This window comes from Arachis ipaensis, chromosome B7 (genome assembly GCF_059453495.1).
Source record: "Arachis ipaensis isolate K30076 ecotype BB chromosome B7, ASM5945349v1, whole genome shotgun sequence".
NCBI lineage: Eukaryota > Viridiplantae > Streptophyta > Magnoliopsida > Fabales > Fabaceae > Arachis > Arachis ipaensis.
The window spans coordinates 17,924,013-17,938,903 of record NC_142442.1 but is presented as its reverse complement, the minus strand read 5'-3'; the positions used below and the strand labels follow the sequence as shown (position 1 = coordinate 17,938,903).

The following is a 14,891-nucleotide window of genomic DNA, read 5'->3' as shown; positions in this document are numbered from 1 at the left end:
ATTTTTTGAATGAGCTGGAACAACTCACTGAGTCCGATTTATGCAGATAGATGTATTTAAAAATGTGTAACTCATAAACAAGGCAGCAGATACCGTCTTCTTCATCTTGTTCTTTTGCTTTCTTCCACTCCTGGTTCTCTCTTCTTTGCTATGAGGTAAAAAAAATTGATAGTGAGGTTTTGTTTCTGTTTAGATTGGTGAGAGAAATAGATGATAGAGTTCTTTTAAAAGTGTATTATTTTGGTCAGATTTTGTTACAAACATTTGAAGTAGTAAAATTTATTTGTGAAAATCCGTTAGATGTTGTTATTCCCTTCACAATCTCATTTGAAGAGCTCAAAAGTGTGATTTGTGAGAAGATAGATTCTGCGATGTCAAGGAAAATATCATGTATTTTATACAGATATCCCATACTAGTATTTGGTGGATTCGTTCAATTTCAAACCAAATATATAACCGACGAAGCAAGTATGCAAGAGATGTTTTCAATGTATATTGAAAGTCGTGCCCAAATGTCGTTCATCGAGCTGTACATTGAATTCGAACAATCTGAGGCCGACCAAAATATTGTACGGAAAGATTACAATAGTGACAGTGAGAAAGAGTTCGAAAGCAATTATGAAGTTGTTGATCCAAATAGAGATAAAGATCAAGGTGACGGCACTATGGCTCCAAATATGACAGACGTGGCAAATGCACTGGCAAACGAAGTACCGTTTGAGGAGCCATCTTTTATGCGAATGTTGGATTTGAAAGCCATGCATGCTCCGGAGTTTCCGAAATATAAGCGCCGGTACGTAATTGCCTATATTTATAAGACAGATTAGAATTCTGTAATAATTTATATTGATTGATGGACCAAATAGTTAAGTGATATGTGAAAACATATTCAATTAGCATTTGTTTATGTGTTTATGTAGTTAAGTTTAGGATAATAATATTTTTTGTTAGTTATTGATGTAGTTAAATATTAATTAGTGTTTATTATCAATATTTATTTATGTTTTTATGTTTTCTTTTTTCGTTAAGATTGAGATAATAACCTGATGTAAAGTTTATTTATATCATCATTGATGTATTGAGTGTTTATTTACCTTTAATTTCGGTTATTAAACTAAACGAAATACTTCTTTAATGAAAATATAACTGGCCTTCCTGAAGATTATCCAAGGTCTTCCTAAAGTGAGCAAGTGTAAGATACCTAAAGCGTTGGTTTCCACGCTCCCAATTACGTCACCTAATATGACTTAATTCATTAACAGAACTGGATTCTAAATATGAAGATACGGAGTAAATGTAAGATAATGTTACATGTTTGCAAGCGAAAAACTACGAAATTTCCTACGAACCGGCGCTAGATATGGCAGGCGGATCCATGCCCAAACGAGCAGCTGTGTTAGCGGACTGTCAATCTCCTTACAGTCAAAACGAGATGCCCTGCATAACGCCCTGTACAGGTGTGCGAGGCAAGCCGTCCCCAACTGTACTGTCCGATACTGCCAAAATTACGAAGTAAAGGCAGAAACTTTCAGTGCACAGATGCCCCAAGCTTGTCTCCAAACAATATCGTACCGATCAACAACATAATGTGGTACTTCACGTACCTCTGTATATTGTTTTCATCAGTCAACTGTAACCGTTCTTTTAGATCTCGAAGCCACGTCAGTTTTATACCGCTTCCTCTACAGTTTGACTTTCTCGGTGCAACCTCAAATTGGTGCAAACACTCTGCCTCTAAGGCTTCAAAACTACTCATAGTCATTCCTGTGACTGGAAGACCGTCCGTCGGAAGACCAAGAATCATAGCCATATCTTCAGCACATTCACCAATCGGAAGGTAAAAGGTATGTGTGTCTGGATACCACCTTTCGACTAGAGCATTTACGAGTCCTTTCTGACATTGGACTATTCTAATCTGAGATGCATGATAAAAAGCAATAAATCGTAAATGCTCCTTCACCCTATCATCGTACTGATCCGGATGGACAGGGTAATCACACGTCAACATCCGTAAACTCTACAAAAACATAAATTATTAATCAAACTATCAACAATTATTAATTTACTACTAAAATATAATAATTTTTTAACTAGAACAACTAATATATCCAACAAATTATTTATAACTTACCACTAATAATAATAACTAATAGATACTTTCAATTCCTACCTAACTAATGTTCTACTATAATATTAAAACCTCACTTACAACAGCATATTTATGTCAATTAAAAACCTAATAGTAAACAAATAATTATTATCGAAAAATAAATACATTATATTATTATATTTTACAAAACCTAATTATTGATCAAAATCAACAATATTAATCCAAAAATGTATTTTTTAAACATATATTTTTTACTAAAAATATTACAAAAAATTCTAAACATATTCTTTTTACTAATCTATCATATTAGTCTAACTCAAACATTAATATTGATTAAAATATTCTCTAACTATATTTATATATATATTTCTAACTATTATTTAAACATATATTCTTAAATTTCAATCAACAACAACGACGACGATGAGGACAACGTCACTGATATATGACTCTAATTTGAACTACTAACAACAACAACTAAATTAAATTTCTAATAATAATAATTATAATTCTAAATGAATTAATAATAATAATAATAATAATAATAATAATAATAATAATAATAATAGTCATTGATATATGTTCCTAAATTGACCTACTAACAACAACAATTATAATTAAATTTCTAACAACAATAATTATAATTCTGAATTAATAATAATAATAATAATAATAATAATAATAATAATAATCTCACTGTTTCTATGTTGAACTAGTAATAACAACAACAATTATAATTAAACTTCTAACAACAACAATTGTAACTCCGAAATAGAAATAATAATAATAATAATAATAATAATAATAATAATAATAAATTATTATTATTATTATTATTATTATTATTATTATTATTATGTTTTTAAGTTGAGCTACTAACAACAACTATAATTAAATTTTTTATAATAATAATTATAATTCTAAAATATAAAACAAAATTTAATAAATAAACTTACATAATCAAGATAACTAAGATATCTTATAATATAAAGTTTAGGATGATCAACATTTTAAAATTTTTTTTTTGGTATTTTAATTTTTTTCAACCACTTGTGGGGAGAAGAAGAAGAATTAGATGAAGGAGAAGATGGGAGAATGGTTACTAGGTGGGATGGAGATGAAACTCATTTCAGAGGGTGGATATGCATGCAGTAAAGGGTTATGCTGGAGTTAAGGACACTGTTGTGGGGAGCAACGTCCATGCGACACGTGGTGGGAGAGGGACAATTTGGACCGTCTGTTCTGTCCCCTGAAATTGGACCGTCCGATTTGCCTGAGAGAACTCGCACCGTCCGATTTGTAGCCACCTAACACTACACGCCGATAAAATATGTATGCTCTCCATATTGCTGTCCTGCATCAATCTGTTCTCCATAATAAAATTAAAAAGCGGAAAATTCGATGCAGTTATTTTTTACGTAAAATTGATAATTAAAAATTGTTAGATAATTTAATAAATTTGACTAAATTATCATTTCTTAACTACTAATTTTACATAAAAGAGATCTGCATGTGAATTTCAATTACTTATACATAATACCTTCATCGTATTCATGCAAGTCCAACAATGAATCTAACTTGCAATATTTCAATATCACTGACCAAGAAAAAAATTAATATCATATATTTATATTTTTACATATAGATAATTTCATAAGAATAAATACCTTATATTATTTGCGAAATGAGTCCAAAATTATTCCAACAAAATATATGACGAATAGAGTTATAGAGATACTAAAGTATAAAGCATACAATTCATACAATGAATAATTAATAATAAAATTCACCAAATTTCGCCATATAATCTTAATACATGTAGCTTGTATTTCATCCCTTAAAAAGTAAAAAAAAAAATGCAAGGATAAATTGCATTTCTAAATAATCTTTAGCATAATCCACCAAAAATTAGTAAATCATGGTAGAATACGCATGGTAATAAGGATAAGTTATGTTCAAAATACAATTACAGTATTGCCATTGCCAGCATGCATGGATGACAAAAACTCAAAAGGTTGATTTGCTTCTCTGCTTCTTGATCACAAGTTCAAAACTCAACAAAGGTCTTTAGGGATGGCATGTTCCATGGCATTGCATAAACATGTGATTCAATGTCTTCATGTTTTGATTTTATACATCAATCTTGGTTTATGTGCTCTGCCCAAAGAGAACCTCACAAAAATTACAATCCACCATTATAAAATAAACAACCGAAAAATACAATGTGTTCTCTAAAATCTGTTTTTTATATTAATTTGTTACATTTTTTTACAACAATATAAGATTTACAAAAATATGTTAATTCAATGCAATACAAAATACTAACCAAAATATGTTTCTAATTAATTTTGTCCAGTCATAAGTAGTAATAATTCAATTTCATATGGGCCCATGTTGAAAACTAACTTATAATGATATACATTAATTTATATTCAAATGAACATACATATAAAGTTAGCAAGTTATAAGATTCCACATACCTAAAGGAAGTAGAAGCTGTATTAGAATTGTCCCATAAACTTAGTTTCTTGAATGGTGCCTCCAGTGAATCAAGTTCAAGGTCCCACAAGGAATTCTCAATGGCCTGAGCCAGTTTCTCATCCTCATAAGCATTGTGGAAGCAGTTTCTTTCCTTAGCATCAAGAACCAGTTCCCTCCATACATTGTTACGGTTTATCAAAGTTGATGCATTTCCTAATATCCAAAGGCAATATCTGTGCATAAAACCAAACCAAAAGTTTTTCAATAAAAAAGAACTAAATCTCACCATTTAGAGCATGATCATAACATATATCTACAATATATAATGGATTCATGTAGGTACATTTTTTTTGGTGTATGAAATCTCAAATTACCAAAATGCACATAATTAATAAAGTTGGTTATTTTCAGTTATATAATACAATTTAATTTCGATACACTGCTAGTATAAAACAATTTTACACATAGATCTAATCATGTAACATCATGTCAGCAAAAACAACTATCTTTCATTAGTGGCATACCTAGCCCTCGTCAATGCCACATTTGTTCTTTGTCTATTTGAAAGAAAACCAATATTTCCAACACCATTGGATCTCACAGTTGATATTATAATTATGTCTTCTTCACCACCTTGAAAACCATCAACAGAACGAACACTCACAGAGAAGTTAGGATCACTGTCTGAAATATATTGCTTTATGGTCTTCTGGATTTCATGTACTTGACCATTGTATGGAGATATGATTCCTATGCTAACTTTCTTTCTTCTTGTCAAACATTCTGGCAACAAGAGAGGGAAAAGAAATAATATCATATCATATATATATCATATTAGGTTTAACTATGTTTTTATTCCCTATAATTGTGTGTTTAAATGTTTCAAAATTATTTTGGTCCCATTAAAAGTTTTGGTTGGTGTTGGTTTCTCATTTTTCTATAGGTAAGTTCCTTGGTTCCTATCATCTAAACTTCATATTAAATTAAGATATTATAAATAATCAAGAAAATTTAGGAAATATTGGTATAGATAAAAAATAATGTTATTAATCCAATCTCTTAATTATCCTCCTAATACTTAAATGAGTAAAAATTCAAATATATATCTTATTTTTCGAAAATATCAAAAAGATAAAAAAAAATTAAAACTTTTTTATTTAGAAATTAAGAAGATAATTAAAAAGATGAGTTAGGACTCTCATTATTTTTTTTAAAATATCTATCATTTCTAATGACATGGTAAGACTAAACACATTTTAAGAAAAAAGAGGTACCAATATCATGGCAAAACTTTATAGGGACTAAAAAACTATTCAAGCTTAATTACAAATGATGAGAAAGATAAACTAACCTTTTCTAAGTCTTTGAATAATCTCTGAGACAGCAGCAGCCTCAGCAATGTTCTTCAAACTATGATCATGATTAGACTGCTCTTTACCCCTTGATATGTTGATGAAAGAGTAGGAGCCATACATTTTCCCTTTAAGGAATTGTTTATTGTAGCTTGTTAATTTGACAATGGATGCATCAGCAAGTTGCTTATCATAGAACTCTTCACTTGGGAATTTGCTAATTGATGGATGCATCCTATACTGAATATTAAGCATGTGCCTCTCTTTTCCCAACAATACCAATCTCTCAAACAAACTTCTTCCAAATTCAGCCTTCTCAGCTATCTAAAATTTGATCAATTAACATATTAGATAATGATCTTCAATAATAAACAAAATTCAAAACAACTAAGTTACTAAACCAAAGGAGTATCTACTAGAATATTTAAAAAGATTAAACAAGCAAAACTACTTGGTTAGGGTATTTTAAACACGGGTTCAAACCATGGAAACAACCACCGATATAATTATCAGGTTAAGCTGTGTACATTACACCCCTTAGGTGCCCTTTCCCGGATCCTGCGTTAACACGGATGCTTGTGCACCAGAAAGTTTCCTTTAAAAGATTTCAGAATCTAAACCAAACTCACATTTTTGTGACCTAATTTCATATATGGTAATCAAGTAAACAACTCTTTTTCCCTATATTTTAGTGCTTGAGCATCCAAAGTACCTTGCTTTTAACCAATGCAGGAAGCTGTCTTTCATCACCTATGAGAACAGCATGTTGAAGACCAGGAAGTTGCAATGGAATTGCTGATTCACATTCTCTCAGCTGTGCTGCTTCATCAATAACTACAAACCGGAACTTTTCCCCTTCTTGAGTATGCAGTTTAGAAGAACTTGATGCAGTACAAAATACTAAGCATGCTTTCTCAATGCAAAACATTGACACGCCATGTTTGCTTGTGATCCAAGGAAGCGAAATTGAACGTGATAGTGAACTTAGAATGCTTTGTAGGCTTTTTCCATCTTTACATTGATGAAAGTCTCGTTTGAACTTGGTATTGCGCAGCGAAGTTTCCAAAGATTTCAACAAATTCAGAGCAATGAACATTTTCTTTACCACTTTGAATGAAATCATAGATGTTGGTAGGTGAGTATACAAGGCTTTCATGAACAACTTGAGCCTACCTCCAATGTAACTGAACCTTTGCTTCACAAATTGCTCCATCGTCATACCAGAGGTACTCATCTTTTTATCTTCAACATACAAATTGTAAGACTCTACAATGCCATCGAATTTCTTCTCAACAAATTGCTCAAATGTCAAAAGGTTAGAACTCTTCACTTTTCTCTTGTATGAAGAATATGCACGTTTTACATTGCTGTTACTTTTCTTAGCAAATTCTTCCAATGACATTAGATCCTCCTTATCATTCAGTTCACACCTATATTGTTGATTGGGGTTCTTCAGTAACTTGATCATAAGTTCCAAGTGATGTTTCCACCCGGTTAATGGCATAAAACACTTTAAAAGCTCTTCCACTCTATAATCAAGAAACACGTCTTCAAGACCGGGAAAATTGTCCACTTTCATTCTGTTTTTGTTGCCAAATAGCAAAATGTTACCAAGGCCATAAGTATCAAACTTCTGTGACTGCTTAAACAAACTATGCAGGCGAGACGCCACGGTCAACACTGCATTATTAGTTGGAGCACATGTCAATGTTCTGATCTTTTCCCGGAGCAATGAATATAACAAGCAAGCAACAGTCTTTGTTTTGCCGGTTCCCGGGGGGCCCCATATAAGTTTAACATTATGACTGTAATGGCATTTGCTCATAGCAACACAGCTTAGAACAGAATCTCTTTGAGATTCATTCAGATTCTGAGCACGGATTATGATTTGTGCTGAAGATTGAGCTGGAGACTGAGTCATGCTTTCTCCAGAACAGCAAATCTGACAGACTTCTTCAATCTGTAAAATATGGTATAACCATTGGAATTAAAAATAAGAAATCAAATATATTCAACAAAAGTAGCAGCATATCAAAATCAGAGAACAATGCATGAACATCTATAATATGAATCTCATGTAGAAAATGTTTCCATCGGTGTTCAATTAGTTATTGGTACAAAAAAGTTTGCAACTAGCCTCAATTATGCTTTTCAAATAACACTTAGCTTACATTTGAATTAGGCTCATGCTGCAGAACTTTTTCAATAATGTTCATCTTTTCACCAACATTCAGTGCTCGCCAAATGCGAATATTTGTGGTCATGTTCAACAAATATACAACATAGAGCTTTTGTGTTTCGTTAATATTCCCGGAAAATTCAAAATCCATATCCAAGCATTTAGATGAAAGTACTTCAATCTCATCAGTAAATTCATCTTCTGATCCACAAATAAAAGCAATATGGTATTGCATTTTAGGCCTGTTCAAGTCATATATCCCTTTTGGTCTAACATCTGTGAAAGCAACAATGTCTCCAAATTCAGGTTCATATTTTCCAACATTTTGAACTTCTTCAGTGACCTTCTTTACTCTCATTTTATAGAACAAGGCCTTGGGAGGTTTGAAGTCCTTGGACCTTTGAATTGTCATGACCTCACAAAATGGAGCTTGAGAAACACCTTCTATTCCTGAGCACAGATCACTGTGAGTTTCCTCAATCAGTGGGAAAATAAATGAGTTCAAGTACTCTTTTGTTGAGGAGAATGAGAGTGGAATCTTCTGAACCTGTGAAGAAAAACATTGTATCTCCTAGAAGATCAAAAATGGTATAGAAAGTGCAACCAAAATAGATAATAAAATTAACATCATTTGAGGCATAATATATAACTATAACTATTATATTACAAAGTTATAGTGCTTCCCATCTTGCTAAGAAATTTCATTATCTACTTACCTCACTAATAAAGAAGGGTGTCACAGTGTTTTGTACATTCTTAAAGCAGAAAAACAATGTTTGTATTAATCTTTTTTGAAGAGAAGTTGAAATTAAGAATACAATTTAGTTTGCAAATTTGTGATTAAAAATACACGAGCAACTTTGTACTTATGAAGAACAGCACTCTTTCAATTCTACATTTTGTTTCCTCACTCTGTTAAAAATTTAAAAACAGAACAAAAACAGAGAACTTACTAGATAAATAAAAAGAATAATGTAAGAATATCAAAGGTTAAAGAATATTGAATATAACACAATAATAATAAAAAAGACCTTGTCTTTGTAGAGCTTGTGGTTGAGAACATCATGGAGAGTCCATGAGAACATAATATCCAACAAGCTTTGATGCTTATCATTTTTCTGTGTGCTTGTTGAAGTCTCCTCCATCCTTGATCCTTGTTTTTTTCTCTCTGAATTCTAAATGACACAAATAAAGAATATGAGTCACAAATTTTCTCTTTATTTTGTTGACGTATATAGCAGTAAGCCAGTCACTATAACTGAAGGAAACTGAACCGTCCACAATAAAAAACTTCAACCCACATTAGTAAATAGAAGCAGTGAAGGATAATTAGCTGCAGTAAATACTAAATAGGAACAAAAAGGTAACCCTAAATGAAACTTTCATCGGCAATTGATTAGTTTACACTATGTTTACAAAGATTTGCACGTATAAAGTACATAATTTCTATTTATTTTTTACTATAGTTTATACATAAAAAAAAATAAAGTATCGTTTTTGTTTTATATTTTGGGATAAATTTTAAAATTGTCCTTAATATTTAAATCATTTTATTTAAGTTCCTAACATTTTAAAATTGGCTCAATGTTGTCCTGCCGTTAGGATCTGTTAACAGAATTAACGACGGGGCAAAATTGAGACGATTTTAAAACGTTAGAGACTTAAAATAGGACGAAAACATTGGGTACAAATATGATACATAAAAATAAATTTTAATTTTATCCTTCAATAGAATCAAATTTTTATGGTATATAATTATTTAATTATTTTTTAACCACATCTAAGTAAATTAAACTTAATCACATTATTTTTATTTTAAATAAATTTATTTTTATAATTTTACTCTTAAAAATTTTTGGACTTTTAAATCCAACTAAAAACATATTTTGGTCATTATTAATAATTAAATTATTTCTCAAACTCAACAAAATTAACACAACTTGTACTTCCATTCAAGTTGTCACCAATGATCAAATCTGTCAGACTACTAAGTTATTAAGTCATTAGGGCTGTCAAACGGGCTAGTCCGGCCCATTTAGGCCCGACCCATTAAGCCCGTGGGTTAAACAGGCTAGCCCGTTTAAGCCCGTTTTATTCGCAGGCTAGAATTTTCTAGTCCGGACCGTTTATGGTCAGTCTAATGGGTTAAACGAGCCAACCCGTTTATCATTTTATTTTATTTTTTGAAAAATATTTTGACAAAAAATATCACTTTTAGGTCAAAAACCATTAAAAATAATATTTTTTTTGTTGATGGGTCGGATTTTCGGGTCGAGTCGGGAGAAATATTAGCTAAACATGCTACTTTTTTTTTTAAAATGTAAAAAAAAATTAAACGGGCCACCCGTTTAGCCCGCGGGCTAGCCTGTTTAAGCCGTTATTTTTTTCGGGTTAATCGGGTTCAGTCTGTTTAGCCCGAAATTTAAATGGGCTTAATTTTAGAGGCAAAGCCCGCCCATTTAAACGGGTAAATGGACTGACCCGATGGGTTTAACCCATTTTGACGGCCCTATAAGTCACTGATTTAACTGATGGATCACTAATTGAATCGGTTGACCCAATCTTATGTAAATTAAAAATAATAAAAAATTTAAAATTAAAATTTAAAATACATATTTTTACTAACATTTTAAGAATATCTAGCTATTCTAAAACAATATAGAACATAAATAATAAATATTTTGTTAATTTTACTCTATCATAAATATTTTCATTTTGATTTTATATCAAAATAACTATTATTTTTAAATTTCAATAATTTATTAATTAGTTTATATCTATTATACTATTATATTATTATATACTACAAGTATTTATTGAAAAATAATATTAATAGATATTATATAATTATAAAAAAATAAGTGAATTTATAATTATTGTTAAATAAAAATATAATTAATTTAAAAATAAATGAGTTTATAAGTAAAATTAAGATAAATTAAATAGAAGTAAACTATTTGATAAAAGTTATCTATATGTATTATAATTTGTATATATATTAACTAAAAAAATGATAATATGGTGGCTGTGAATGACATCTCTTTTATTAAGGAAAAAAATTTGACCATCTATATCAAATCTTTATTTTATATGGTCTAAACATCGAATCGAATTGATATAGAAGAATTTTTCAGTCGAACCGATTAATTAGATTTGGTTTTAATAATTATGCCTCTATCTATAAATTTATATATGAATTAGTAAAATTTATTTATTAAGAATAATTTAATATTTGTACCGAATAAATGTTGACTCAAATCGTTAAAAACCGTTGGTTTTAAGGTTTTTTCTGATAAAAAATTATGAAATGGTATTGGTTATTTACATGTAGTGAAATGCATTGTTCACACTCCTAACCCAAAGATGAAAAAGTAGCAAAGGTTGACGCCAAGTCAATTGCAAGTTATTTAGGGTGGTCTCTTTCTCATGCACTGTTGTTGAGTTTCTTTAATTGGTGGGAATATGAATGTGGTTCAAAGACAGAGAGAGAAAGCAAAGAAACTTAAAGGGTAAGCAGATGACTAAAAAATAAAAATAGTGAAAGGGATTTTTTTTTTTCTTTTTCTCTTTCTGCAACATAGGACACTTTTAAACTTTAAATTCAAAAGTAAAATATGGAATAAAAATGACAATTCACCTCTATAATTTAATTTAAAAATATAAAAAATCAAATTTTAATTAACCAATATTAATTAATATTAGATTTTATATTTATAATTTAAAATTTAAAATTACATGTTTATAATTTAAAATATAAAATTTAAGATGAAAGAAATAATTGTAAAAAAGTTTGTTGATTTTGATCGAAAAAAGTAGTTAACTAGCATTACTTTTTAATTTAATAACATTGAAAATACAATCTAAAAAACTAATAAAGTTGACTAAATATAGATTGAAAAATATTACTTTTTATTTTTTTTTTCTAAATAAATACTTATATAAGGAGAAGAGATGCCTTAGGAAAGAAGGTCCGACTAGGAAGTAGGAATGTAGGATGTGAGCTTTTGCAATATGAATAATTATCAATAATAATATAATATATACACTAAAAATCAATACGAATTATGTCTTAGTGCATATGTTAATATTAATAAAAAATTTAAAACTTTTATTTTAGTAAATTTATTGAAAACTAATTTTTATGTAATTTTTTTAGTTGGTATGTTTAACATATACATTTACACAATATATTAGCTAAATCTAAAATTTTATTATATTACTATATATATATATATATATAAATTGAATTATTTATCTATTGTAGGTTTAATTATTTAGTTAATATATATATATGATGAGTTTGGAAAACTCTAAATTAATATTTGTGATGATTAAACATTATTAATTATATTAATTACAAAATTATTAATTTGATTTTCATTTAACATATGTTAATTAATAATTTTGTGATGTAGGTTTTCTTATTGGGCCGAACAGAAAAAGAATTATTACCAGCCCAATATGCTTAAAACCATTCAGTCTTGTTTAATGTTTTTTATATTGTATAGCTGAAGTAATTTGTGATTATTTGAGCTAGAATTCAAACATTATCATAAGTCCAAATTAAAGTTAACATTCAGCATTGATACAAAAAATCCTTTGATCCACTTAGTTTAATTTATGGTTACTTTACTTGGGCCAAATTGAACTCTTATTACTACAAGCCCAAGTTAATAATTGTTGCTACATAATCCAACACTTGGTCCGAAACCAAGTTTGAGAGAAAGCAAATGTATTGCTTCTAGCTTCCAACGGAATCCATTTCTAATGGAATTCAAATTTTATTAAAATGAAGTTAATACATGCATTGGAAACATGAGAGAGAGTTGGTCATTGATTTGATGGATATTATTAAGCTACACGTTGCTCAGTAAAAGGAAAGTGGACATTTAATTTGCTTTGTCATATTCCATTAGTTAATGTTCAAATTTCTCTTTCCTCTTTCTCAACTCTCTTCTTCTCTTTCGGTCATATCACAGGAAACTATGGAAGCTAAGTTGAGCTACCAAAAAAAAGAATGAACTACATGCATCAAGACCATCAAAATGATGGCAAGAAAAAGTAAACAAAAAGTATGTAGTGGTTGAGATTCTCACTAAAAATGGTAAGATTTGGTGAGGTAATCTCGAGCTCCTCATACCCAAAAACAAGAAGAAGATCTCGGCCAGCTAGGAGAAGATCTTTGGAGGATGGCTTGTCTCTGATTCTGATCAACCATCACAGGAAGTAGCTAGAGTGGTTACGTGATGGAAGAGGCAGAGATTGGAGTAGATGAAGCTATCATCATCATGAAGCATCAAGGGCCAGAAGTTCATCTTGGAGAGCAAGGAAGAGATGAAGGGCTCGGATTGATGAAGAGTGGTGACCAAGGAAGGACTAGAGGTAATTTCATGTTGGGTTTTGTATGAGTTATCTCTTCTCTCTCTCTGACCGAACCGGTTATGACTTGAAGAAGAAGAAGATTGGCTTGGTTTGTTTGGTTTCAACCTTGGAGACTTCTCCCTATAAGTATAGGTGAACACTTAGGGTTGATTCAAGGAGTGAGAGTACAAGGCATAAAGTTCTCATAGCTTTTCAAGCTGACAGAATTTCTTCTCCTTCAATGTTCTTCATTTTGTAATTTTCTGTTTAATTTTGTCATGTCTTGAGTCTCATGAAAAAAGGCAAACAGTGAGGTTTGTATGAAAAAGCCATAGAGCGAAAAAAGACAGAGAGTGTAAAATTAAAAGAAAAAAGCCATAGATATCCTTAGAGTTCCTTTGTACATATGTGTTGTGTTTCATGATTCTGTGGGAATTCCCTTGTAAGTTGGGTTAGCACTTTACAGTTTGTAATTAAAAATGATTATAGTGAAATTCCATCATTATTGTGATGGAGACTGGATGTAGGCTGCCTTACACTTAGCAGCTGAACCAAGATATATCTTGGTGTAATTCTCTCTTTCTTCTACTCCATTTCTGCTTCTGCTACCAGGAGATAAAACTGAAAATATCTCGTGCTGACTGACAAGACAAAAAGAAAAGTCTCGTGGCTAGGGACGAGACAAAAGAAAAAGTCTCGTGGCTAGTTACGAGATAAAAAGACAGAAAGTTTCCAGAAATGGTTTCAAAAGCCAACAAGTATTATCAAGCAAAAATAAAAATGGGCTAAGATTCAACCCCCTTCTCTTAGCCACTGATAACCAATAAAATATATATATATATATATATATATATATATATATATATATAATAAACGGACGATTTTGTATTAGATTTTTTTAGCTTCATGTTTTGTTATTTTGTCTTGAGGAATATATATTATAAAAATAAAAATAAACACGGAGAGAAGAATAATGTTCACGATTATATTATAAAGCAACAACAATAAAAATAAATTAATAATAATATAAAATACAAATTATAAATTAAACTATAACAAAAATAATAATTATAAAACCAATCAGCTATAACTTAAATAGCATAGTCTTACTATCTTTATCTAGAGGTCTCATATTTGAGTTCCATTTCTAATTTAAAAAAATAATTATAAATTATAAATTAAACTATTATTATAAATTATAAATGAAAACAATTGTAATAATAAACCGAATTAGGTATACACAAAAATCAATTACAAAAAATAACTGCTAATATAAGAAAAAAAAAACTCAAATACAAGTAGAATTTATTATTTTTTGTTAGTACTTTTAGTTATCAGTGTAATATTTTTAGTCTAACAATTCAATAATATATTTTTAAATATTATTAACTTATTACTGTCAAAAATA

At 29.8% G+C, this 14,891-nt stretch overlaps 2 protein-coding genes across 2 annotated transcripts; both read right to left on the bottom strand.

Annotated features, from left to right (window-relative positions):
• Positions 1-1,307: 1,307 nt before the first annotated feature.
• LOC148550479 (serine/threonine-protein phosphatase 7 long form homolog) lies at positions 1,308-2,008 on the bottom strand. The gene is made up of 2 exons (XM_088494510.1): positions 1,538-2,008; positions 1,308-1,496 (listed from the first exon to the last, which is right to left on the bottom strand). Exons 1-2 carry the CDS (start codon positions 2,006-2,008, stop codon positions 1,308-1,310), a joined length of 660 nt encoding a protein of 219 aa, XP_088350636.1.
• Positions 2,009-3,914: 1,906 nt separating this feature from the next.
• Positions 3,915-9,349, bottom strand: LOC107606814 (helicase SEN1-like). Its single transcript, XM_016308830.3, has 7 exons — positions 9,154-9,349; positions 8,115-8,669; positions 6,656-7,903; positions 5,943-6,267; positions 5,116-5,374; positions 4,591-4,824; positions 3,915-4,267 (listed from the first exon to the last, which is right to left on the bottom strand). The coding sequence occupies exons 1-7, from the start codon at positions 9,265-9,267 to the stop codon at positions 4,228-4,230; spliced, it is 2,775 nt and encodes a 924-aa protein (XP_016164316.2). The 5' UTR covers positions 9,268-9,349; the 3' UTR covers positions 3,915-4,227.
• Positions 9,350-14,891: the final 5,542 nt, after the last annotated feature.

What these genes read in the sequence shown, in the direction of transcription:
- LOC148550479 (XM_088494510.1), bottom strand. Translation starts at nt 2,008, where the DNA reads ATGTTGACGTGTGATTACCCTGTCCATCCGGATCAGTACGATGATAGG. An exon ending in GAGACAAGCTTGGGGCATCT is followed by an intron (nt 1,497 to 1,537) that starts GTGCACTGAAAG and finishes TAATTTTGGCAG; the next exon opens with TATCGGACAGTACAGTTGGG.
- LOC107606814 (XM_016308830.3), bottom strand. Translation starts at nt 9,267, where the DNA reads ATGGAGGAGACTTCAACAAGCACACAGAAAAATGATAAGCATCAAAGC. An exon ending in AGCATGAGCCTAATTCAAAT is followed by an intron (nt 7,904 to 8,114) that starts GTAAGCTAAGTG and finishes CATATTTTACAG; the next exon opens with ATTGAAGAAGTCTGTCAGAT. An exon ending in GTGGCATTGACGAGGGCTAG is followed by an intron (nt 4,825 to 5,115) that starts GTATGCCACTAA and finishes TTTTATGCACAG; the next exon opens with ATATTGCCTTTGGATATTAG.